Here is a 27,514-nt window from a genome sequence, read left to right on the forward strand (position 1 = left end):
TAATATGCTAATATAAAAGACAGTAGTGAGATAAAGTCCAACAGAACTCACTGTTTAAATGAAATGTGCTATTTAAACTGACTCTGCATTAAATTAAGCATCATTTAATATGAAAACATGTAGGCTATTTGTGACTTGGTTTCCTCATCTATAAAATAGGCATGCCTCCTTTTTTTTTTTTTTTTCTGGTCTAATGCTGGAGATAAAACCCAGGGTCTTACCCATGCTAAACAAGTACTCTACCACTGAGCTTTACCCCAGCCCCTTTCCTTTGGTTCTTGTGTATATTAAATTGGAAAATACATTTAAAGTGCCTGGAATGGTACTTGGCAGATAATGAGTAGTCAATTTAGAATATGTCATCAGGAGTGCTAGTAGCGTATGGGAATAGTGGCTTGTTATGTCATTATTTGAAAGTCAATAAAGTATGTATTGTTTTAGAATTTACCCACCTGAAATGTGAAACCATTTTGTATTTGCTAAAAAAGAAAAATAAAATTTCAGAAACACAATATTTAGTGAATGCATAGTAATACATAATTAAAGCCATTAAGCACAAAAAACAAAATATAATAAACTGAAGTTGTTATACATAATACATAAAGTAGTGATATTATCATTATATATTTTATTGTTTTAAAATTCTCCCTGAATCCAGAGGCTCCCTATAAAAACATTCTAAATTATTAGTGTGCTAAAACTCCGTTATAACATAACTTGCTAGAACTTAGATTTGTATACATGTATCAAATCATTTCAACTGAAAATTAAACTTTTTCCTAAAACCACATTTCATTAGTTTTAAAAAATCTCAGCTTGTGGAATGGCTCAAGTGGTAGAGTGCCTGACTAGCAAGCATGAGGCCCTGAGTTCAAACTCTAGTACCAGAAAAAGAAAATCTACTAATTTTTGTGCTGGAGACTTAACCCAAGTCCTTATGTATGTTAAGCATGTGCCCTACCACTGAACTACTTCTCTAGCTCTAATCTTTGATTAAAATATGAGTCAAATATGTGTCTGAGAAATAAATACTACAGTGTTAGCTAAAAGAGGTATTAAGTTTCTTCCCTGTGCTAGTCAGTCTTATCATCTCTGTGATCAACTTAAAAGGAGGAAATAACTCAAAAGGAAGAAATATTTTTTGGCTCATGTTTCAGAGGTTTTGGTTCACTATAGTGGGGAGGATGTAGTGGAGCAGAGCAGTTCACACTATAGTGGCCAGGAAACGGAAAGAGAGCAAGAATGCCTACACTACCTAGTTTTCTCTCTTTTCCTCTTTTATTCCATACTGACCCCCAGCCCGTAGAATGGTGCTGTCCACACCAGATTGGGTCATCCCTCTCTAGTCAATCTTTTCTGTGAATGTCCTTACTGATATCCTCAGAGGTGTGCTTTGTTAATCTCTTAGGCTTTTCTTAATCCAATCAAGTTGATAATCAGAATTAACCACATGTGACCTGGCAGAGTGGCTCAAGTGGTAGAACACTTGCCTAGCAAGCATGAGGCCTGAGTTCAAATCCCAGTGCCATGAAAAAAAAAAAAGCCATGAACTTTTAGCTGGGTGCTGGTTGCTGGTGGCTCATGCCTGAAATCCTAGCTACTCAGGAGGCAGAGATCAGGGGGATCACAGTTCCCAGGCAAATGAGTTCCCACCAGAATTACCCATGAAGCTTTATTTACAGCAGTCTGTGGCTTCTCTAGTCCTCCTCTCCAAACTTTTTCATATTCCTCCCACAAACCAGTTCTAAAGGCTTCACACACATCATAAGTAGTCATAGAAACAACCTATTTCCTTGGTACTCATTTTCTGTATTAGTCAGGCTTTTAGTTGCTATGACAAGATACCTAACATAAGTAACTTAAAGGTGAAAGAATTTATTTTGGCTCACAGTTTCAGAGTTTTCATCATGGTGGTAAGAGCATGGTGTAGTAAAGCTTAACTTCTGGAGGGTAGGAAGAAGAGGGAGAAAAGGGAGAGAGAGGAAGAGAGAGGGAAAGAGAAAGAGACTACAGCAGTTGTGGGCTTTCTCCCTTTTTCTTCCATCCAGGCCCCCAGCCTATGCGATGGTGCTACCCAGGACATCCCCCTTTAGTTAATCCTTTCTGTAAATGTTCCCACAGACACACCAGAGGTGTGTTTTATTAACCTCCTAGGTGTTTCTCAACCCGGTCAAGCTGACAATAAAAATTAACCATTATACTCCCCAACACCAGGATTTTCATATATTTATGATAAGACATGCAATTTCTAACACAACACAGTGTAAGAGGCTCTTGAACAGCTTTTGCTGAAAACAGTGACTCCTTACTTGGGCCCACAGATTAGAAGTAGGAAAAAAACATGGCATCTGTCCTCCATTTTGTATCTGCCTTTGCTCTGAGCCTGTCTCTCTGCAGTCACCTTGCAACCACCTAGAATCAAGGAAGGACAGGAATGATATAGATAACATCTTCATAACAAGGGATGGAAACTACCACCACCAATAGACCCTCCTCTGGATGGACCACCTGCCTGGCTCCAGATTACAATATGGAACCTCTCCCAGAACAAGAACTGAGATAATGACCAACGAGGCCAAACTTGTGACTGGAACTGTTTAGCTATACACACCTTTTGTCCCGTGCCCCCAGTTCTTTTGTCTACTTAAACCTATAGCTCATATCTGTACCCTGAAGATGGGTTGAATGCTTACTTGCCTTTTCCCACAGCATGTCCCAGGCTGTGTAATAAACCTCCATTCTCTGCCTTCTTATTTGGCATTTAGAAGCGAGTAGCAAGACCTGGCATGTGGAATCTAGGAGTTTGGATACTGGGTCCAAAACTGCGGTTTCAATAACAGTAGAATTGGCATAAGTATTCTCCAGGTTTTCATAAATTATGAATCATTATTAACTCTGTAGGGTACCTTTGTAAATTTGGTCTTGAAAAATTAAGCCACTTGAGGGGGCAAGTGTAGGGGGGAATTAAGTCACTCTTGAAGCTTTTGCACATCTGAGATACATTATTTTCTCCCATGAATTTCAACTGCATCAATATGCATTCAGCCCCATTTCTATTCCCTCTTTATAATCTAAAGTGGATTCTTTCATGTTTGGAAAGAGAATAGTAACAGTTGCAAAAAGGATAGAAAAATGGAGTCTCCAAAATTCTGAGGATTAACAAGGAAAAAAAAAACACAGATGGGAAAGGAGTGGTATGAAAAAGAGAGGGAAAGAGAGGTACTGAGTGAGTATAATCTAGCTCCAATCCTAATCTGTCCTCAGATCTGACTACAAACTTTGGAATCGTTTTGGCAGGTGGAGGCTATGGTTATCTGAAGACTTAAATGGGTTGGATGTCTAAGGTAATACACTTGCATTACTTCATTCGGAACTGGTCATCTGCTGAGAGCTCACCCAGAACTTCGGACCTTCATGTGTATTGGCTTTTATAGCAAGATGGCTGGGCTCCCAAAGGAATTGCTAGCATCCCCACAGCAAGCATTTCAAAATGCTCAGTTGGGAGCCACAAACTTCTTGCAACCAAGCCTTGGAAATCACTAAAGTCAGCCCAGATTCAGAGAGGAATTCCATCTCACAATAGAAAGAGTAACAAAGAATTTGTAGCTATCTTTAACAACCATGGATATGAAAAAAAAAATTAGAAATGAAAGTCATTATGATCAAAATTAAGCACTCAGTGCATGGGTTTTACAGAATTTTCACAAGGCCGAAGGAATTATTAGTGATCTAGAAGACAACTGTAAGGGACTATCCAGAATATAAAAAGGGCTGGGGATGTAGCTAGTGGTAGAATGCTTGCCTAGCATGTACAAGGCCTGGGTTCAATCTTCAGCACTGCAAGTAAGCAAACAAACAAAAACAATGAAAACAAAATGATAGGAAGCAAGAAAGGAAGGAAATAAAGAAAGGTATTTTCTAGGCAAAACAAAAGAAAATGATCCTAGATAGAAGTTCCACGATACAGGAAGAAATGAAGAGCACAAATGTGTAAATTATGGGGAAACCTAAATAAACATGGACTGAGTAAAACAATAGCAAGAGTTTCTTCTGATATTCAAAATAAGTAGAAAATGAGATACATTGTAACACTAATGTATAAATCAATAGGGGAGATAAAGCACTATTTACCACTAGAATTTTGCTAAGTCATGAATGTATTTTCAAGTCCAGATATAAACCCTAATAATTATTGTGGACTGATTTCTTCAAAGGCATTGATGTCTTTCAATAAAGGAAAAAGTATGCCTCCCCTCCATACCCAACAAATGGTACTGAGGCAGGCAAAAATTAGGGAAAGTTTGGGACTCATAGAAAAATATTACAACTCAAATTAATCACTATCTGGCTCAAATTACTACCCTCCTGATCTCTGCCTAGTGAGTAGCTAGGATTACAGATGTGAGTCACCGGTGCCCAGCTTACGCTTTCCCTTTCTTGGGTGGCTTTGTAGCAGAGTGTTTTTCAGTGGGATGCCTCCTGGAAAACAGCTTTTCCCAGCACCTTATGGTGAGGATTTATAGTTCCTCTCAAAGTGTCTACCACTGGTGTCTACCAGTGGGTTAGCCACTGTCCTGAGGTGGAAGGGTTGTAAGGTGTACTTTGTCTTGGACATTGTCAGCATTGCCAATAGTGGCTTTTTTTTTTCTTTTAATCTGCTGTATTTATTAGAATTCTATTTGCTTATTAGCCAATCCTATTATCTCAACCCCTGTTATAGTTAATAATTCTTTCTATATCCCCTTTCAAATTACCATTGTGGGTTCCCTCCCTCCTTTGATTAGGTATGAACTGAAAATGAACTAAATGTTATAATTATAGACAGAAAATTTCAGACACCATTTAAAAGCACTCAAATATATTTTGCATACAAAGAGGCACAGCTAAAAATATAGAAAAAGACTGAAAGTAAACTTAACAAAATTCTTAAACCAAACCCACCAACATACAAATAAGACAATACATTTGTATTAGTCTGCTCGGCTGCCATAACAAAACACCAGAGACTATTTTGTTTAAGTAACAGAAATTTACTTTCAATAGTTCTGGAAACTGGACTTTTCCTAACAAAGTTTCTAGCAGGGCTTGATTTCTGGCGAGGGCTCTCTGTTCTAGACTTATAGAGGCCTTTTATCTCCCTGTGGTGTGGAGAGCAAGGGGGCGCTCTGGTGTCTCTTCTTATAAGGATACTAATCCTATGGGATCACCTTCATCCTGAAGATTTTATCCATTAATTACTTCCTTAGTGGCCTCATCTCCAAGTAACAGCCACACTGGGGGTTAGAGGGTTTACACATGAATTTTAGGGGAACACATTCAGTCCTTAACACACATGAACAAGTAAGGATTTTTTGAAGGAAGACAGTATAATTGATTCACTATCAGAATAAAAGAATTCTTTCAACTGAAAAGTTGAAAAGGATTCTTTCAACTGATGCGGAAAAACTAACAGTGGGTGCTACTGAATATTCATTAGTTGAGAAAATTTAGGATTCCTTAAAAAACTAGGAATAGAAGGAAATTTTTTTAACCTACTAAAAATTGACAGTAAGTCATCACAGTTAATGGCTCAAGCCTGTAATCCTAGCTACTCAGGAGGCAGAGATCAGGAGGATTGTGATTCGAAACTAGCCCAGGCAAATAGTTCCACGAGACTCTATCTGGAAAACCCTTCACAAAACCAGGGCTGGTGGAGTGGCTCAAAGTGAAGGCCCTGAGTTCAAGCCCCAGTACTGCAAAAAAAAAAAAAGGAGTAAGACAAGAATGTTGGTCCTCACCATTTCTGCTTAGTGTGGTGGAAGCTTTAGTTAGGGCAAGAAAGCAAGAATAAGCAGCAAAAGGTGTTGTAACAATTCCATAAACTGATGGCTTAAACAGCAATTTATTTCTCACAGTTTTGGGAAGCTGGACATGAAATCAGGAATTATGAGTGCCCTCCTTCTGGTTCACTGCTGGTGCTGTCTGGCTGTATCCTTACATGCAGTGACAGCAAGTTCTTGTCCTCTTATATGACAAGTCCCTAATCCCATCATCGAGGTTTCCCCCCCACCAGCGAAACCATACATATATATGCATATACATATATAAAATTTTTTATTTTTTTCCCCAGTATTGGGGCTTGAACTCACGGCCTACACCTTGAGCCACTCCACCTGCCCTTTATTGTGATGGGATCTTTTTGAGATAGGGTCTTGAGAACTATTTGCTTGGACTGGCTTTGAACCACGTTCCTCCTGATCTCTGCCTCCTGAGTAGCTAGGATTATAGGCATGAACCACCAGGGCCCAACTGCAAGACCACATTTAAACCTAATTCCCTCCCAGAGGTCCCACTTCCAGTTACCATCACTCTGGGGATTAGGGCTTCAACATTTAAATTTTGGGAGGACACAAACATTCAGTGCACAGAGTCTGGGGGTATAGTTTGGTGGTGTAGTGCTTGCCTAGCAAGTGTGTGACCCTGGGTTTGATTAAGACTTCTTTGAAAGATTAGGAAGTCAGTGTTGGACAGATAAATTTGGGACTCCAAGGGCCTTGTACTGGTGGCTCACACCTGTAATCCTAGCTACTCAGGTGGCAGAGAGCAGAAGGATCACAATTTGAAGCCAGCCCAGGCAAATAGTTTGCAAGACCCTATCTCGAAAAAAAGCCCTTCACAAAAAAAATATGGGTGGTGGAATGGCTCAAGGTGAAAGCCCTGAGTTCAAGCACCACTACGGCAAAAAAAAAAAAAAAAAAAAAAAAATTTGGACCCCAAATTTAAGAGAGTTTAAACTTCCAACTAGAGATTAGTTGGAAAAAAATTGTTTTGGATGGTACTGGGGTTTGGATTCAGGGCCTCATGCTTGCTAGGCAGATGGTCTATTATTTGAGCCATAGGCCCCTTGCTTTATTTTTCAGGTAAGGTTTTGGGTTTTTTACCTAGGACTGGTCTCAGACACGATCCTCCTATCTATGCCTCTTGCATAGCTGGGGATTGAACCCAGGGCCTTATGCATGCTTCATAAGCATTCTACCTCTGAACTACATTCCCAGCCCCTAAACTTTTAACTTCAAAAATTGTAAGCTCTTCTTTTTTTAATAAGCTCTTCTGAAGAATATTTCCATCTCATAAAAATCATTAGCTTTCTTCATAAAGACAGGAGATAGAACTGTTTAACCTGATTTAAACATTATTATAGGATGTGTACATGCATTGAAACATCACATTACCTGTTAATGTGTACAATTTTATTTTTATGTATCAGTTAACAAAAAACTTAAAAAGGGACAGTTCTAAGCCAAATTGCTATTCTTAAATTAAATGGAGCTTAATCTACCTTCTCCTACTTGATAAGGCAGTGATATAGCTTATAGCAATGTATTTGTTGTCAAACATCATGGCATAGTGGTTTAGTGAACTGATTCTAGAGCTAGTTTGTTTGGACTGAAGTCGTTGTACCACTTACTGGCTGTGACTTTCGGTGAATTACTTTGCCTTTCCATGTCTCAGTCCTGTTATCAACATAATGATAAAATAGAACCTCTCTAAAAGGGCTTTAGCTTTTATTTGTACTGTGTTTAGAACAGTGGCTGCTGCTTAGTATGTGGTACAAATGATCTTTTAGATAATTTGTTAAAAACCTGTCCTGTATTTAACTTGTTTTAAATATATTCCTAAAGCATTAAACAAACAGTATCACTTCTATCTTTTCCCCCCAAGTGCTAGGGATTAAATCCAGGGACTCATGTGTTTTCTAACATGGAGGTACATCCCCAGCCCTGTCATTTCTTTAAAAGGCCTTGCATCTGAAAGATGTGCTGTGAAAAATGGAACATTCCTACTTTCTGTAAAAGCTATTATGTTTTTGGTCTGCTGGCTTCTATGTACTAGATCTTACTTCTTAACTAAAATTATAAATTGGTTCTATTTGTAATAGTACATGAGTATTCTTAAATTTGGATCTTATAAAAGGAAATTTAAAAAAGTTGACAATGATTAACTCGTTATATGGACTTAGGGTTTGGTCTCTGATTGCAGTTACTCACATTGTTAAGTAATAGTGTTTATGAAATGACTTTTAAAGGAGGTTTTTGCCTTCTTTCCATGTGTCCTGCCTGTGGGCCGTGAGGATTCTTTATCATCAAGAAATTAGTTCTTTGGGGTCTTCAGCCTTTGGCTATGATGAAAGGAGGGCTTTAAGCTGAAGTCTTTTGACCTGAAGATACCCATGTTGATTCCAAACTGAAAACAGATACTACCTACAGGGTCCATAGGAACATTCTTAGCCTACCTAGGTTAGACAGGACTGGCCTATTCCTTATCTCCATGAATGGGGTTCTGTGACCTGGCCAATTAAGACTTTTCTTGAGACTTTTGCTGGAACTATCGGGAAAGAAGAGTTCTCTTTGTTGGGATTCCTAGCTTTAGAGATACTGGTGATCATGTCTGCCACCCTCTGAAGAAAGTTTATTGGGAACTGAGGTAGTACAGAGGAAAGCAGTGTTAAGTGACAAAAGATGCCTGGCCTTACTTCCAGCTATTCAGGAGATAGAGATGAGGAAGATCATGGTTTGGAGGCCAGGCAAAAAGTCAGATCCCCCCTCACCCCATTTTAACCAGTAAGCTGGGTGTGGTGGCACATGCCTGTTTCCAGTTACACAGGAAACATAGGTAGGAGGATCGAGGTCTGAGGCCAGCCCTGGGCAAAATCCCAATACCCTATCAAATAACTAAAGCAAAAAAGGGCTGGGCATGTGAAGTGGTAGAGCTTCTGCCAAGCAAGCATGAGGCCCTGAAATCAAACCCCAGTTCTGCACAGTATCTGCCCCTACACCCCCGAAATGCCAGCAGGTGCAGAGGTTGTGGCTTGGTGGTCTAACTGCTCTTTACAGAAAATTTCCAACCACTTTTTGTTTGAACATTTTTTTGTGTGTGATAAAATATACTTAACTTTTACCATTTTACCTATTTTTAAGTGTACAGTTTAGAACATTCACAGCATTGTGCAGGATCCCCACCATCCACTTCCAGAATTTTTCATCATCCAAAGCAGCAACTTCATACTCATAATGGTAACTCCTTTCTACCTCTTTTTCAGCCCCAATCTCTAGTCTATTTACTGCCTCTTTGAATTTACTATTTTCTGTTCTAGGTGCCTCACGTAAGTGAAATCATACAATATTTGTTACTTTGTTTACTTTTCAAATAACTCATGTTAAGTAAATTACCCAATGTCCACAGCTTTAAGTTGTAATATGGCCATAGAAACCTAGGTATGCCTGTCAAACTATTTTTAAAAAATTTTGCAGTGTTGGGCTTTGAACTTAGGACCTTACACTAGCTAGGCAAGCTCTTTACCACTTGAGCCACACCCCTAGCCCCAAAAAGACCACAATGAATTACCACCTTGGTAATGGGCTTCCCACCTCCATCATGTGCAATAATATAGAATTTTTCATATCATTAAAAGTATTTGGAATATTTTAATGCTTCCTAATAATCATTTGGACACATCATACTTTTATTTGATGTTGACATTGTTTTGAATTTTAAAGAATATACATTTTGGGGACGGGTGGAGTGGCTCAAGTGGTAGAATATCTGCCTAACAAGTATGAACCCCTGAATTCAAATCCCAGTACTGCCAAAAACAATTTATTTTTGTATATAAATACTTGTTTTTTTTGTTGTTATTGATTTTTTTTATTTTGAGATAAGGTCTTGTTTTATAACTTGGGCGGCCTATAACTGGCAATGTAGCCCAAGCTGGCCACAAACTCATGATTCTCCTACTTCAGCCTCCTGAGTGCTGGGATTACAGATATGTGCCACCATCCTCGGTTAACACCTGTATTTCTGATGAGAATTGTGGAATAAAATAATGTAATTTTTTTTTTTTTTTGTGGTACTGAGGCTTGAACTCAGGGCCTACACCTTGAGCTACTCCACCAGTCCCCACCCCTTTTACCTTTCCAAAGGGTTTTTTTTGAGATAGGGTCTCTCAAACTATTTGCCTGGGCTGGCTTTGAACTGCCGTCCTCCTGATCTCTGCCTCCTGAGTAGCCAGGATTACAGGTGTGAGCTAGACACCCAGCAAAACAATGTAATTTCTGATTCAAAGAATAGAATGCACTTAATATTTGACACTTAATGCTAAATTATCCTTTGGAAATGAGCCAATTTACAATACCACAAGTATTCTATCATTTTTGACACAGGCTTTTAAAAATAATTAGATAAAAATGTTACACTGCTTATAATAGATTAGTAACTAATGATAAAAATATTTTCACTATTTTCTCATTTGGCAGTATTGGGGTTTGAACACAGGGCTTCTTGCTTGTGAGGCAGGGCCTCTAACAGCTTGAGCCAAGCCTCCAACCCATACTATCTTTTGAAATAATCTGTTTATGCCAATAACTCATTTTCTATTACAGACTGTTTTTAAGGTATTTAAAAAAACATTTTTAGGCAAATAGTTCAATTTTTTTATACTATTTTACTGATTAGAATGTACTACATTCAATCATTCTGTCTGATTTTTCATCTTTAGATTTGGAAGTTTTTTTTTTGATACAGGGTCTTACTGTACAGGACAAGCTGGCCTCTTAACTGGTGATTCTCAGCTGAGATTATAGCTGTGTACCACTACACTTAGCTGTGAGATTTGGAAGGTTCTATGCTGGTGGGCTGGTTAACACTTTCACTTCCTTTCAAAAAAGGAAATACGTTTATTGCTTTTAGTACTTAAAAAGGTAATATGGGGTGTTTGTACAAAGAACTATTCAATTACTACAGAAACATGGTCTTGCTATGTAGCCCAGCCTGGAGTCAAATTCACATGTAGCCTATGGTAGCCTGGAAGCTGCTATGTAGTCCATGTTGGCCTTGAACTTGTGATCCTTCTACGTCTGCCTCCTGAGTGCTGGGATTAGACATTTGCCACTACACCTGGCTTCACATCATCTTAGTACCTATCTTTTTTTATGGGATAACAATACCATTACTTGGAAAGTTCATAGTATTGAGTTTCCTTATTTTTAAAATTTCAAGATTAATTACTAACAAATTTGGATTTTCAGAAGTCGTTCAGATTTTGGAATATTTCTATATACATGAGGTTTGGAATATTTCTATATACATGAGGTGTTTTGGGGTATGAGATTGAATTCTAAACATGAGATTCACTTATGTTTCATACATACTGTGCACATATACCTTGAGGTAATTTTCTGTGTGCATGAAACGAAGTCTCACAGTATAGCATTCCCACTTGAGGCATCATGCTGGTGGCTCAAAGTGTTGGATAATGGAACATTTTAGACTTTGCATTGTCAGATTACGGATGTTCAACTTGTGTTGTGCTAAGGCAAGACAGAAATAAGACACTTTAAAAATATTAAAAAATTTCCTATTATTTTGTAGTAAAAAACTATGTTATTAAATGTGCCTGTGTTCAAGTACTAAAGTAATCTTTATTCCCCAACTGAACTTTGTACTCCAAGATTTTTTTATTTTAAGAATATTTACATAATAAATACAACTTTAATCACTAAGTTCTTCCTCATCACTGAAGTAAGCACTCTTCTTTATCCGTGGGCGTCTTGAATCATCTGATGTTGAGGGACCCCCTGCACTAGGTTTCCATTTGTTTTGTTCTTCTTCAATTTTGGCTTGCTATAATGTAATTCGGAAAACAAACAAAATAAAGCCAGTGTTATTTATGGTGCATTAATTCAACCATGGCAAAAACACAACACAAATGCAACTTACTTCCCACCCTCCCAGGCCATGCAGAAGGTCAGATATTCCCCTAATCCCCATATTTTGTCCCAGTCATAGCATTGCTCAAAACCATCCTAGGCAATTTCTAAAATGTCTTTTAAGTTGAGCTAAACTCACTTTAACCAAGTGAACAGTTCTGCTCAATTCTGTAACAAAAACAGATTCACATTAAAAGTGTTGTGAGACCTTTAAAACCCAGAAAAAGCAAATGGAAATTTTTCACTCACACAAAGACTTAGAGAAACTGCTTCCTGCCTCAGACTTGAGACATGAACAATAGACAGAGGTGATCATGATGAAATACCAGTAAAGAAAGCAAGGAATATAAAAAAACTTTAACCCAAGGCAATTATACCACGACACCTTTTATCTTTCTCATTTTAATTTTTAAGCTTTCTTTTTATACATGTTTCACTATATAGCCCAGGCTGGCATTGAACTTGTGATCCTCCTGCCTCAGCCTCCTGAGTATTAGGATTACAGGTGTGTACTACCATGCCTGGCTATTTCTAACTCTCAAGCTATACTGCCCAAGCTAGTCTTGAACTTCTAGGTTCAAATGACCCTCCCATTTTAGTCTCTCAAGTGGGTCACTGTGCCCAGTAAAAATCCCTTAGAACATTAAATATCAGATAAAGCCACATTCTTTTTTGTCTGTTTTTTGTAGGGCTGGGGATTGAACCCATGCTAGGCAAGTGCTCTGCCACTTGAGCCATCATCCCCAGCCCCAGAACCATTTAAAAGAATAATCTGGTACCTGGAATGCTATGGCCTGACTGAGACTGTCAAGAGCAGGATCTTCACCTTCGTCTTCACTTTCTTCTACTGCTTCACTAAATCATTCAAGAAAAAAAATTCCGAATGTAATCTAATAGTAGTAAAAAGGTAAAAGCAGCACATTAAGGAATTTAGTAAGAATAGGTATACATACATTTCTTCTTCTGGTTCAGGAACTTTCTTTTTTTTCTTTTTTTCTTTCTTCTTTGGAGGTTCACGTTCTCCAAGCATATTTTTAGGACAGGCATAACTCAAATGTCCACTTTCCTTTGGTTTCATATTAGAAAAGAAAGGAAAAATACCATACTTGTTGCTATTAACAGAAACTAGCTTGGTACTCTACAACTAAACAGTTTCAGAATTAAAAAAAAAGAATATTATCGTACTGGGAATATACAAAGGAAATTAATGATAAAACCCATTACTTTTAATACTTTGAAGGAAGAATCTGTGATGTAATTCCAAACAAGCTACTTTAATAATTTAGGGAGTATTTTAGCAGTTTCTCTAAAAGTAAAATACACATTTTCCCCTCAAACACTTTAAATCTCAAGTTTCAAGATATAAGACAGTTCAAAATCTAAATGAATCATCTATCCTAAATGTAAAATTTCTAACTTATTATTTGATAAAGTGGGTATAAAACTACTAACTTCAAGATGTTGCTTAACTTTTTTTTTTGGTAGTAGTACAGGGGGTTGAATTCAGGGTCTCATGCCTGCTAGGCAGCTCCTCTGCCACTTGAGCCATTTTACCAACCCTTTCTGTGATGGTTTTTACAATTTCTTTCTTTCTTTCTTTGCTTGTTTATTTTTCGGCACTGGGTTTGAACCCAGGGCCTCATGCTTGCTCAGCAGGTGCTCTACCACTTGAATCACTCCACCAGCCCAGTGATGGTTATTTTTGAGATAGAGTTCCACTTTATGCTCTGGCCTAGACCACAATCCTTCTTGTGCTTCCCTGTGTAGCTGGGATAACAGGTGTACACCACAGTGCCCAGCCACTGACTGAGATGGGGTCTTGCAAACCTTCTGCCCAAGCTGGCAGCCTTGAACCTCGATCCTCCCGATCTCTGCCTCCCAAGTAGCTAAGATTATAAATGTGAGACACCTCACCTGCCTTAACATTCTACTTTAAAAAGAAGTGGAGTCTGGGGATGTAGCTCAGCAGTAGAGCTTTCCTAGTATGAGCAAGGCCCAGGGTTCAATTCTTACTACTGCAAAACAAAACCCATATTCAAATGGTATTATTTTGGACATAATTTGAGTTGAGTAAAAGACATTAAGTTTTACCTGTTTCATACATACACACACTTTTTTTGTTTTGTTGAGACACGGTTTGCTATGTATCCTAGGCTGACCCTGAACGATATCCTCAGCCTCCCAAACGCTGGGATTACAAATGTACACCAGCCTTTTCAATGTAGCTTAACATTTTAAATTACATTATTGGAGACTGTGGATGTATCTCGGTGGTTGGTATTGCACACACACAAAGTCCATGTATTTATAATCCTATTTGACTGACTGGACTAGACTATTATTCATAATTAGCTAGAACACTGAGTTGTAAGACATAAGAACTCTGAACTATGTGTACATTAGCTCACTAAAATATGTTTAAGGCACACGAGTTAAACTGTTGTGTGAGGGAGACTGAGCCAAGATTAGAACAGAAGAAAACTCATGCTTTTCAAGTATACTGAGAAAGCCTGAAGTAGACTATGTACTTTATGTTGGGACATTACTGACTCCCAGAGGTGTTATTTACTGTTACTGAGCTGCATAGAGAATGTTCTTAAGAGAAGCATTTCCCAAACTGTCTTTTAGAATAATGGTATACCAAAAGAGGCATCCCATATAAAAAAATGTTTAATGGTGAAATAACTGGGAAAAAGAGAATAAAGTAAACAGATTTGGGGGGGGGGGGGCGGCGAACTTAAAAGAATTATAAAAATGTACACAGTATAACATAATAAATTTTTGGATCCATAAAACCAAAGGAATACATTACAGATTTATCTAGAGTTTCTCAGATAAGTTTTTTTTTCTTTTTGCAGTACAGGGGTTTGAACTCAGGGCCTACACCTTGAGCCACTCTGTCAGACCTTTTTTGAGATAGGGTCTCTCGGGACTATTTGCCTGGGCTGGCTTTAGCCTTGATCCTCCTGATCTTTGCCTTCTGAGAAGCTAGGATTACAGGTGTGACCCATGGGCACCTGACTTAATTTCTCAGATAATTTAATATCTACTTTAAATATAGGAAATGAGGGCACATTCTAATTTGAACCTAACTACCCTGTCTCCTCCTTTTAAAAAAGTTTATTATTTATCTATTTATTGGTTTCCTGAGACAGGGTTTCACTATATAGCCCAGGCTGTCCTCAAACTCACAATCCTCCCTCAGCCTCCTAAATGCTGGGATTACACCAACATGTCTGACCAGCACTTCTTTTTATACAAAATATAAGACTCTGAAACAGTTTCAAAACACTCACTTATCAGGGTTTACAGTCATAGAATTTGACAGAATTAGTGTGTATCCATGTCATTGCTTGCTTCCTCCTTCTATTCACCTACCCATTTTTCTGCCTATATTTCTTTTTTGGTGGGGAAGGGGAGTAGGAATTGGCAACTGGGTAAGGATGACAAGTCATTTCCTTGTATCTTCCATATGATTTTGTAGCTAGAAAAATGTCTCTCAGTAATTTTCTCTCCAGCTCTCCATTAATACCTCTGGACCTAATTTAAGTATTTTATCTAGGCATTTTAGAAACTGATGACTATAAGACCCAGACTGAAATTCTTTTGGTACCATTATGGGTCTTGCACAAAATACTTTTATGGCTGTGTATCATTTTGAATCTTCATTTTTTTTGTTTTTTTGTGATAGGGTCTTGAAATGTAGCCGAGACTGGCCTCGAATTCCTGATCCTCCTGCTTCAGCCTCTGGAGTGCTGGGATTACAGATTGTGCTACGACGCCTGGCTTGTGTCTCTTTTATAATCACCAAGACTTTGAATGGCTCAGTAGATCATGAGGAAAATTAGGTAAAATGTGGGGATAGTTCAGTTGCAAAACATTAGTATTACTAACAGAAAAAAAATCAAAACAGCCAGATGTGGTGGTGCATATCTGTAGTCTCAGCTACTTGTGGAGATGGACCACTTGAACTCACAAGTTTGAGACTAGCCTGGGTATCAAAGCCAGACCCCTTCTCAACAACAAAAATTCCAAAGAAAACATCTTATAGATGTGTCATATGATAATGTTGGCACTAAACTGTTAAGCTTAAACACTGGTAAGTATAATAGAATTTATGGTTCTATAAAAACATAGAACCAATATTTTATTAACAAAAATTTATGAGTTACTAAAATTTTTCAAGACAATTAGATAAATAATTATTATAAGACTTCTTAGAAAATGATCTCAAAGATTTAGAATTTGGAGAAAGTATCATTCTGTAGTACTGAAACCAGTTTATCTTTAGATACTACATTTCAATGAAATTTAGTCTCTAAGTAAAACAACTTTTACAACCTGATTTTAGCCAGCCAGAAATTTTGGTTGAACACCCACAGACTGATGTGGAAAATATCTTAAGTTATGAAAGAGTTCAGTATCTTTTGGGTTCACTTACCCCACATTCATAACACTTAGACTTATCGAAGTAGTTTCGCCTTCGGATGAACTCAGCTGCTCTTCCATTGTCAATAGCAATGCTTGCCTTTATCACTCTACCAAATAACTAAATCAAGAAAAAAAGTAAATGCAGAGGAATATATTGCACTGAAACTCCAAACTAGTCATTTGATCCTACTTCCTCAAATTCCGTTTTATTTTTTGGATTATTTTAGCAATTGCCTCCACATACATGTGATAAATTGTATCCTGTGATATTTTTCTTTCTTAGATTCTACCAGTATTTTGGGAACCCATGCAACTTTGATATCTTTTTCCCCATGACCATCACTATATCCCCACATTTTTTTTAGCCTTGATGAGTACAAAGACTTTTAGGTTAAAAACCCTGATGAGAATGAATGGCTTACCTGTCTATTGTTTATTGCTCTTGTGCAGTTAAGTGCAGAGTCTTTATCCAAAAATAAAATAAATGCAACTCCTTTACTTTTCCTAGTATCTTTGTCCTTCATTATAGTAACCCTTAAAGCATAAGCAAAGAGCCAGTTAAAAATGAAGCAGAAATAAAATAGATATTAGTAACTCCTTGAGAAACTCAAGTATTTATTTATGTGCAGTATTGGGGTTTGAACTCAGGGTCTATCCCATTGGTGCCAGTGAAACTCAAGTTTTTAAAAAAAGGGATTAAATAAAACACTTACAAAGTGTGAGAAATTAGTATATTTAAATAACAGGGTATCTCTTCAAAGTCATGAAATACCAAGAAGAATGGAGGGGATGTATCTCAGTGATAAAGTGCTTGTCTAGCATGCACAAGGCCCTAGGTTCCATCTCAGACACTGCTAAAAAAAAGAAAGAAAAAAAAAAGAGAAAGTGATACTGACTTAATAAAATGAGCACGGCTGCGATAAGGAGTTAATCAGAGCTTGAAAGGTGACATCAAGAGGTGTCAGGGAGAATGGAATCTTGAAGAAGCATAATCCTCTCTACTAACTCCCTCACCCTGCAAAAACACCCCAAACAAAGCTGAGGAATTCTCTTTTACACAGTAAGTATACTTACTTTCCTAAGTAAGTATATTATAATTTAAAAAATTATTATAGAATATTAGATTTAGAATATTATAATTTAAAAAATTGTATTAGCATGTAATAATTGTACAGGGGAATACATTATAATATTTACATATGTGCTTACAATATCTTAGTTAGATTTACCCCCTCCATCGTTCTACCTCTTTCCCCTCCCTTTCTTTTAGAACAATTTCAACAGGTTTCATTCTTTTATTTTCATATATAAATATAAAACACATCTACTATATAGCGTATTTGTTCTTCTTTTAAGGAATTTCCAGTTCAGTGGTTCTTAGCCCTACCACCCAATGTACCCAAGTGACAGAACAGTAATGAGAGCAGAGCTTGCTTTCTCCTTCCCCTCAATCATCCCTAGTCCCCGAGGTCCTTGCTAACCCATTCATTTAGGTTTTTTTTTTTGGAGGGGGACCCTGGGATTTGAATTCAGGGCCTCATACTTGCTAGGCAGGCGCTCAACTGCTTGAGCCCACTCTGCCAGTCCTTTTTTGTGACTTTTTTTTTTTTTCTTGAGATAGGGTCTCATGACTATTCGCCTGGGCTGGTTTTGAAACTCAATCCTCCTGATCTCTGTCTCCTGAGTAGTTAAGATTACAGGCATGAGCCACCAATGCCTGGCCATCATTTAGTATAGTTTAAGAACAGTGTTCAACAGAGCTCTTTGAAGAAGGGTTAATTCCAAAACTAGAACAGGTCAGGAAGGTAAGAGATTGAAACTTATTATTTAAAAAAGTAAATAAAGAAGCCAGTTGGAAGGGCGGACCATGGATCAAATACAGGACAATTTAAGTATCAAAATAATTAAGCTCAGTAATGAATTACAAAAGACAGAAAGAGAAAGAATTCATAAGTATATACCAATAATAAATAAGTTGGGAAGAAAAGTGAGTGCCTGCTTACAGTAGAATGCCTAGGGACTACTGGTAAATGTAATGTGAGCACGGGAGCTGGAAAATCACAATTTTCTAACCACCTGGTAAAGACTGGATCAGGTAAGAACCATCATGTTAAATCTAAAATGAAATTATGTGGAGCAGGGCATTTGCATTGACTTAGAATGTCTCCCACTGACTGCAAATTAATTGCAAAGGGAAAATGAAGCATACAGTGGGGAAGCTAGGTAATACCTTGACTGAGTGATTAATACTATCACTAGTGAGAGACAGATGGGATTTGCATGTCTCCAGGTGATACTCTGAAAAGGATACATCATTTATGACGTATATGTGCCAGTAAAATACAATACAAAACATCATATAAAAAGTAAGAAAAAAATGATGGAGGAGGGTGGTTATATTCTTTACAAATGTTCTAAAGTAAGCTAAAAAAGGACCAGGGATGTAGCTCAACTGGTTGGGGTAAAGTCAGAAAATTTTTATGAAAATAGATCATGGTGGCCTCTTAAAATGTGATTTAAGTCGAGGTTTCAACGTAAGGTGAATAAGCCTTTTCCTTCGTCTTTTAATGCAGGGCCTTGCTGTGTAACCCAGGCTGGCCTGGACCTTGAGATCCCCCTGCCTCAGGAATGGGATAGGCATGCCACTGTACTGGGCTGTAAAATAATCTTTTGTTGGTTTGGTCTCAGCTGTTAACTGATTAACTTCCTAATCTTTTTCTTCCTCCATCCTTAGTCCTTGCGATTAAGTTTAAAATAAATGAGAATTTTTCTTTTTATGCAGAGTATCTATTTATTTAATGGGCTTAGAAAAGAAGAAAAGTCAAGAAGTTGACAAAGGCTGAAATTTAGACTGGTTTTCTTCAAAATCACCACAGTACTGAGTGAGGATGTGCAGTTGCTTTAACTTTTTGGAATTTTCATATTTATGAAGGTCAGTTTAAGGTCATAAATATTTTCTTTTTTTTTTCTTTCAAGTGCCATTTCAGGGATGTAGCTGAATGGCAGTGTTTGCTTAACTAGCACTGCAAAAGAAAAAAAAAAAAGCTATTTCAGAAGTGCTAGCGTTCCATGACATCCTTTGTTAATGACCTCTCAGTTGTCCTCTTTTTTCTTCCTGCTTTTTTCTTATCTATGGTGGTGATTACTCTTTCAACTGTTTATTCTTATTGATTCCTTCATGTTAATTCTCTTGTATACTATAGTGAGTTTTCCACATAATAATTACATAGACCAACACCATTCCTTTGCTCAAAAAAAAATTTTTTTTTGGAGTTGGGGGTCCCCTCATGGAGCCCAGGATGGCCTCAAACTTGGTGGTATTACAGACACACACCACCACACCAGAGTTAATCTTTGGTTCCTTAAATTACCTATTCCCCCTCATACACCCCCTCCCCCCACAAATCAATATGCTTTCTGACTTGGCTCCTACCTCATTTTTCACTACTCCTTCCTACTCACAAACTATGAGATCTAGTGGCTGGGGGCCTGTATAGGAAGCTCAAGGCCCTAAATTCATAGCTCTCCCTCCTACAAAAGAATAAACCATGAGGTCAAGTCACTTAATGTTCATATAAAATGGATTATACTTCCCCGAACTGGTGTCTCTGGAAGTCTTTTACTCCTTTCACTTCTTAATCTTTGCCTAGTAAAATTTGCCTTGGGCTGGGTGTCAGTGGCTCACACCTGTAATCCTAGCTACTTGGGAGGCTGAGATCAGGAGGATAGTGGTTGAGGCCAGCCTGGGCAAAGAGTTTGCAAGAGCCCATCTCCAAAACAAGAACAAAATGGACTGGAGGTGTGGCTCAAGCAGTAGAGCACCTGCTTTGTATGTGTGAAGCCCTCAGTTCAAATCAGTTCCCGCCCCTGCCCCCCCAAACACATAAAAAATTAATTGCCTTGGGCTGGGGTGACTCAAGTGAAAGAGCTCCTGTCTGGTAAGGGCAAGGCCCTGATTTCAAACCCCAGTACTGCCCACCCCCCCAAAAATTCAATACTTTTTTTGTGGCCTTTATTCAGGGTCTAGGATCATGTGTTAGTTCCCTTATATCTTTGAATGGAAATAATTTCTTCTCCTTTCTGTTAGAGTCTCCTGAATTATTTGTTTATATGTAACAATGCCCCATCTTGCCTGTTTGAATAAACTCCTTTAGTGCTGTCTCTGTAACCTGCATGTGCTTAGCTCAGTATGTTGAGAAAAAAGAAATGAGAAAAGTAACTTCTCAAGAGTACACCTAGGTCTAGGAATGTACCTCAGTGTTTGAGTGTTGCCTAGCATGCACAAGGCTCTGGTTTGATTTCCAGTACCACAAACAAACAAAACAAATGAAGAGAGTGCACCTATATATTTATTTATTTGAGTATTGTTAGTTACTCTACTAACTTCAAGCCCCAACAATGAACACTACAGTGAAGACAGGAGTACAAGTTACCCTCACGAAAAAGTTTATGGTCTAGTGATGGAGACAGACCTGTAAACCAATTATACTTCTTTATGGTAATAGGAAAAAGAAATTATACCAAGGATTTAAAAGGACAAATCTATGATGACTTCCAGGTTTCTGATATGTGGCAAGGGGTAGAGTAGCAGCATTTCCTGATATAAGATAACATACTCGTTTAACCACGTAATATGAAGCAGTCACAATTACTAGAATTTCTGTCATCCTTAACACTTCTTTCTTGCTCATCCAGCCCTTATGTACAAAACAAGTGTATCACTAGAACAACCTACTTACTTACTAACAATCTCTCAAATCTGACCAGCTTCTTCCTCTCTACTTGCATCATCTTATTCTACATTTCTTTCCTGGATACAATTAGGTTTCAGATTGGTCTCCCTGAATTTGTGTTCTAGGGCAAGCCTGGCATAAAGGCAGACCTTATCTCAACCATAACCACCACCTACAACAGGGAAAAAATGTCTCTGGGTAGTTTTAGGTAGGGGCCACTGTACAGAAAGAAGATGAACAGAGGTTAACAATGCTTCAAAGGCCAACTCATGGGAGGTGAGGATGGCACAGGTGCAGCTCAGTATAAATGACCAGCTGTAGAGATGTCTGAAACCTGATTAACAATAGCTTTCTGACTCCATTTTAAGTGCCTGGAACCAATGCTACTCTATTTTGATTTTTTTTTTCCTCTAGGCACTTCCAATCTAATTTCTACACACTGAAGCCAGAATAAGCTTGAAATAATTTTAGGGCATGGGGATGAACTCAGTGATAAAGTGGACATTTAGCATGTGTAAGGATCTAGGTTAAATCCTCAACACCACAAAAGAACATGGGCAACAAGCAAGACCTGCTTCCATGTCTGGAACCATACTGTGCTTTCTCCTTCTTGCTGACTCATGCACTTCCAGTTACACTGGCCTTTGTGTTTCTTGATTTCATTTTATTTTCTCTTGCCACAGGGCCTGTGCACAAGCTATTTCTTATACCTGACATGTTCCTCTCTTTTTTTTTTTTGCATTTTGAACTCTTACTTAGGCTTTAGGTTTCAAAGGACACTGACCTAAGTAAGCCTTCCCAAATTGTGTAGATCAGGTCCTTTGCGTCTTTAACTTCATAGCATTCTCTTGGTTTATAATTATATATTTGTATGGAGATTCATTCAGGTACTTTGGCAGAGAGGCAAAAAAAAAAAAAAAATCCAAGAAAAGGTAATGGTATGTTTTTAAGTCTGTTATCAGGCTGCTGGATCCAAATCTTGTCTCCATGATTAACTAGAAATATAACCTTAGCTTTGCTGTGTGCTTTAGTTTAATCATTTAGACTATCAGGATAATAACAGCTACCTTAAAAGGCAGTTGTGAGAATTAAATGAGATACTATAGGTGAGAAAAATGTCTAGCATACACATATGCGTATCTGTTACAAATCATCACTTTTTTTTTTTTGAGGTCTTAGGGTTTGAACTCAGGGCCTTGAGCCACTCAACCTGCCCAAATTTTTTTGTGATAGGTTTTTTTCAAGATAGCGTTTCTCAAACTATTTGCCCGAGCTGGCTTCATACCACAATCCTCTTGATCTCTGCCTCCTGAATAGCTAGGATTACAGGTGTGAGCCACCAGCTCCTGGCTATTACTATTGTTTTGATTGATGATGACTATTCAAAACTCTGTATGGCCAAAAAGTAAGCCAGATGCATTTTCAATAATGATTTGTTAATAGTAAATTAATTTAAAAAGTAGTTATCAATCTCAAGATGTAAATAACAATCTCAAATGTAAACTTCAATTGTTTAAAGCTAAAAGAAAATAACTAATCAAAATAAATATGCTCTCTATTTTTGGGACTCCTCCCACTTTTTTGGGTGGTACCAGGGCTTGAACATAGGGCCTTGTGCTTGCTAAGCATGTGCTCTACCACTTATGCCATTCCACCAGCCAAATTTTGGGGATTTTAAATTTATATCAGAATATATGAAGCAAAATGACATTTTTACTTTTTTGCTCCTTAATATACTTGCTTGCTTTAAAACAGTAAACTAAATGACAACCTCAAAATTGTTTTCACCCTTACTCTCAGCCCCAAATGAAATTATCATCTATTACCATTTTTGTATGTTTCCAGTTATCTCTAAGCCTCTATAAGTCTCATAAGCACTCTGCAAGTCAGATGCATTGAAGTATTTTTATACTCTTTGATAAACGGCAACACATTTACAATATACTTGATAAAACACTTTCTAGTAACCAAAGTATTTGTTTACTCAGTCTTTACTTTCTTTTGCCTCCACCTCTGGAGTGCTGGAGTTATTCATAGGTGCACACCACGACACCTACTGAGTCTTTACGTCTCATATTGGATAACAAAATTAGTTTCAGCAATATGGTAAGAAGTTCCAAAGGTTGTTTAAATAAATTATGATATATAAGCTAATACTAAAAACCACTAAATCGTTATGGTACATGGAAAGCTATTTGTAAACAGGTATAATATCAAATTAAAAACAAAATTGCACCTATAAAGTCCTAAAAATCGTTGTTTATGTACATAGACAAACAAATGAAATACATGTCAAATGTTCATAGTATTTTGTTCTTTTTTATATCAAGTATCTTGTAATATGAGTACTTACTTCACAACTTTGCCATACTTGGAAAATATCTGAAACAAAAAACATATTTATTTATATTGATTTATTTTTGTTTTTTTATACAGTCTTGCTATATAGCTCAGGCTAGACTCCAGCTTGTTATGCAGACCAGGCTGGACTTGAACTTCTGATCCTCTTTCTCAGCCTTCCAAGTGCTACTGTATATTACCACACTTAGCATAATTTGTAATTTAAAATATTGATAAAAACTTTAAAATTAAAAAATTAAAATTTCAGGTCATACATACTAACCAAATTATTATATTTTTATGAAAAAACTATGGGCTCATAGTGTGCCTCAAGTGGTAGAACACCTGCTTAGCAAGTATAAGGCCCTTTGTTCAAATCCCAGTATCATAAAAAAAAAAAAATCGCCTTCAGTCTACAAGAATATTTTCTACACTTGGGGGTGGATGAGGCAAGAGCACTGTGAGTTTGGAGCACACGCATGGAAGCAGCTGTGTTCCTGTGGTATATCAAAGACAACTATCAACTGCTAACAACTATCACTGCTCCAGCCTAACTCTGTGCTTCAAAATATCAATGCTGTGAATAGTACTATTCCTTTTCCACACCCATGGTCTAAACAATCCTAAGATGACTGACTGCTTATGAAACAAAAAACCTACAATGAGAAACCCACTTCTACTTGGGCATGGTGGTGTTCATTTATAATCCCAGCATTCAGGAGGATGAGGCAGAAGGATCATGCATACTATACCACACTCTGACAACCATTACTTTATTTCTACATCTTCACCCTAATTTCATCTTCTGCTAGTTTCAGCACCTACACACTTTTAACTCCTATTTGTTATATAATAAGTCTTATTAACTATATTACATTGTTATCTATTATGAGTTTTATTAGATATTAAGTCTTTTAGAATATGCTAATACATGCAAACAATAATCATAAAATTTTGAGTTCTAAGATTACTTGCACAATGCTGCAATGCAAAGTCCAATGCACTGGACTTTGGTGTTAGCAACACTGGATTCAGAGGACCAGTACATTTTTCTACGTAACACTTGCTTTTTTTTTTTTTCATTTTTCTTTTATTATTCATATGTGCATACAAGGTTTGGTTCATTTCTCCCCCCTGCCTACGTAACACTTTCTAATGGCTTCTCATTTCACTCAAGAGTGTAGCCAGTCTTCACCAGGCTTGTCAGGCATCCCTAGAGTGGGATTACCTCAATTGCCCTTCTTCTTCTGAAATGCTTGTCCTCTAGACATCTGTGGTTTACTTGCTTCAAGATTTTTATCCAAATCACCTTTTCAGGGCATTTCTGACCACCTTAACTAAAATTTCACCATTTTCTGCTTTACTTTTTCCCCTTAGCACATCCTTAGTATCTAACATATAATTTTGAGGGCTTTTGTTTTTGAGACACAGTATCACTATGTTGCCCAGGCTGGTTTCAACCTCCTCAGCTGAAGTGATACTCCTGCCTCAGCCTCCCAATTGCTGGAATTACAGGGAACCATGAATAGCTTAATTTGACTTTTTTCATATTTTTACATTTTTAAAAACAAATTTTAATCAATTTATTTTGGAATAGGGTTTTACTATGTAGCCCATGTTGTCCTTGAACTCATGATCTTCCCAGCTCAGTCTCCCAGTGCTGGGATTATAGCAATGATCCATAACGCCCAGCTTAATTTACTTTTGTTTTTTGCATTGTTTCTCTTGCTATACTGTATCTTTTTGTTCATTGATAGGTCTTTTACATTTACTGGTGCTCAGCATTCAATACATTAGATCTCTTATTTTTTGGGGGGTGGTGGTGAAAAGGACGTGGTACTGGGGTTTGAACCCAGGGCCTCATGATTGGAAGGCAAGTGCTCTGCCACTTAAGCCACAGACCTTTTGTTTCTTTTTTTTTTTTTGAAATAGCGTCCTTGCCTGGGCTGGCCTCAAACTTTTGATCCTCCTGCCTCTTGAGCAGGATTACAGGACATTGCATTCTGCTTATGTCTCTATTTTGACAGAAACTGCTATTTTTGTCTGTTCTTTCAAACTCAAGCTAACTTAATTAATCAAGTACTATGTAGAGCATATGCAGAATCTTTCCATATCTACCAAAAGGAGCAAAGAGAATAAACTTGAAAATAGGATTCATATCTTTTTACCCAGTCTCTCTCAGCCACCCATCTGCAGGACAGGTGGGAGTATGAAATTTTGTTCTGTTAGGTAAAGATGTGAAAGAATATGTTGGAAGGTATTTTTTTCCCTCACCTCAATCACTCTTATTCTGAACTGAAAACAAAATATATTAAACTGTTAGCTTCTATGTAAAATATGTGAACCAAGTATGTAAGTTTACTGTAGAATGTAAAGATATACTTTCAGAACCTGACCGTTAGGGAAGGGATCTGTTTGCTCTCCTTAGACTTTTCCTCCAAAACCTCCACCCCATTAATGTTCAAAAGTCAAGTAAGCAAATAGGAAAGACTAACCCACTGCAAAATGCACCCATTTCATTATGCTAGTTGTATCACAGGTGTTGGATTTTTTTTTTTTTTTTGAGACAGAATCTTGTGATGTAGCTCAGGTTGGCCTTGAACTTTAGAACAGTCTCAAGTGCTGGGATTATAGTTGTGAACCATCAAGCCTGGGTATCTTTTACGTTTATAAAAGAAATTGCTGTTCTTTATAAAAGCATTGCAAGTACTCTTTGGAAATTAATCATGTTCGTAATAGATGTCTTTGGTTTTCATGGTTTAAGTGCATTATAATGCATCTATTAAGAATATTGCCAAGGAAAACTATTTGCTTAAGCTATAGTCTGCATCACAACCAGAGAACCCAGAACCCATATACCCAGTATATGTAGTAATTGTAAAACTTACCCGGTATAAGTCATTGTTTGTAAGGGAGAAGGGCAAGTTGGATACATACACTGTACTCTTACTTGGAGCCAAGCCACCACTCATTTCTAAAATGGAAAACAAATGAGTCCATAAGCAATCTAAGGCAGGTGTTCCTCATTTCAAGAAAACCCAAAATGTTGGCAATCACCAGTTATGGCAGATTTATACACCCTCTTTCCATTTTAAGAAGTTAGCAGGGTGCATTAGGGAATTCCTTTCCCCAGCCACCACTAAGTTTTTAATTGTCCTTCTTTAAAGGGTCTTTAACCCTTTTTAATGCTGGACTGCTTGTGTATGTATGGAGAGGAGGATCTTTAAAAAGATGGAGGAGAAACCCAGGGGGTACTCTTAACCTCTTCCTAGACCAAGAGCAAGAAAGTGCTTTCCAATTATGTAGACTACCTTGCCCACCCACCTCAGGAGATACTGAGCCACTAAATTTTTTTTTTTTTGCTAATACTTTGGTTACCTTTTCTGGTAGTCTTAATATTTTTCTCTGAAGTAATGCTAAGGTAAGAATTTAGTATAACATTTTGAAAATATAAAAATTCTTTCCAATCCTTAATTTTGTGCATTTATACCTAATTATGAAATGATGCATTTTATTACGTGAATAGGTTCAGAACTTTGAAGGGATAACGACATACATGTTTATAAATATATAAACCGCAATTAATTTTCAGATCTTCTTTTACAAAGTCAGAGAACTGCCCGTGAAAGTTGTATCAGACCTAACCTAGTTTAGGGTTTTTTTCCCCTGGCGGTACTGAAGTTTGAACTCGGGGTCTTGGCGCTTGTAGGCAGGCGCTCACCACCTGGGCAACGACCCTGGTCCCAAGTTCACATTTTCTACAGAAAAAGCGTGCAAAACGTTAGACTACGACTAACACGAATAGCAAACAACCGATTATAAGGACAAGTGATGGAAAAACACCCCGATGATCAGTGTTTGGGGGATTACTTCGAAAACTCCAGGAACTCAACATGGTTTTACAGTCTCTCTTTGAAACTGTGGATACATTGGGCACTGCGGTAAGAAATGCGAAGGAGGCAAAGGCCGGCGTCGGAGAATAAAGAGGGAGCGGTGAAGAGGGGGCAAATCCTCTGGGCTGCCGGGTCAAGGGAAAAGGCCGCAGTCGGACAGGCGTTTACCTTCAGGTGGGGCGGGTCCGGGGGACCGAAGAGCGCGAGTCCGCGGCTCGGCTGGGGCTCAACCCCAATTTTTCCTCGTCCCTAACTGCAGCATCGGCATCACCGGTCCGGCACAGATCAAAAGCACAGACCGGTAAGCCGCAGCAACAGCAGCAGCCGTCTTCCCGGATCCCCTTTAACCCCGGGCACTGAGGCGGGCCCACAG

General features: G+C 37.9%; 1 protein-coding gene across 3 annotated transcripts; it reads right to left on the reverse strand.

Annotated features, from left to right (window-relative positions):
• Positions 1–4,848: 4,848 nt before the first annotated feature.
• On the reverse strand, positions 4,849–27,500 carry Zcrb1 (zinc finger CCHC-type and RNA binding motif containing 1). Of its 3 annotated transcripts, XM_074083173.1 has the most exons (9): positions 27,310–27,500; positions 26,137–26,222; positions 23,262–23,290; positions 16,598–16,709; positions 16,186–16,293; positions 12,698–12,810; positions 12,524–12,599; positions 11,512–11,658; positions 4,849–11,345 (listed from the first exon to the last, which is right to left on the reverse strand). In XM_074083173.1, exons 2-8 carry the CDS (start codon positions 26,218–26,220, stop codon positions 11,527–11,529), a joined length of 654 nt encoding a protein of 217 aa, XP_073939274.1. In that variant the 5' UTR covers positions 26,221–26,222; positions 27,310–27,500; the 3' UTR covers positions 4,849–11,345; positions 11,512–11,526. The 3 variants fall into 3 exon arrangements, with proteins under 3 accessions (XP_073939274.1, XP_020025356.2, XP_073939275.1); XM_020169767.2 differs by lacking the exon at positions 4,849–11,345 and having other exon boundaries at positions 11,469–11,658; positions 27,310–27,499; XM_074083174.1 differs by lacking the exons at positions 4,849–11,345; positions 23,262–23,290; positions 27,310–27,500 and having other exon boundaries at positions 11,469–11,658.
• Between the last annotated feature and the right edge of the window lie 14 nt (positions 27,501–27,514).

Source organism: Castor canadensis, chromosome 8 (assembly GCF_047511655.1).
Source record: "Castor canadensis chromosome 8, mCasCan1.hap1v2, whole genome shotgun sequence".
Taxonomy (NCBI): domain Eukaryota; kingdom Metazoa; phylum Chordata; class Mammalia; order Rodentia; family Castoridae; genus Castor; species Castor canadensis.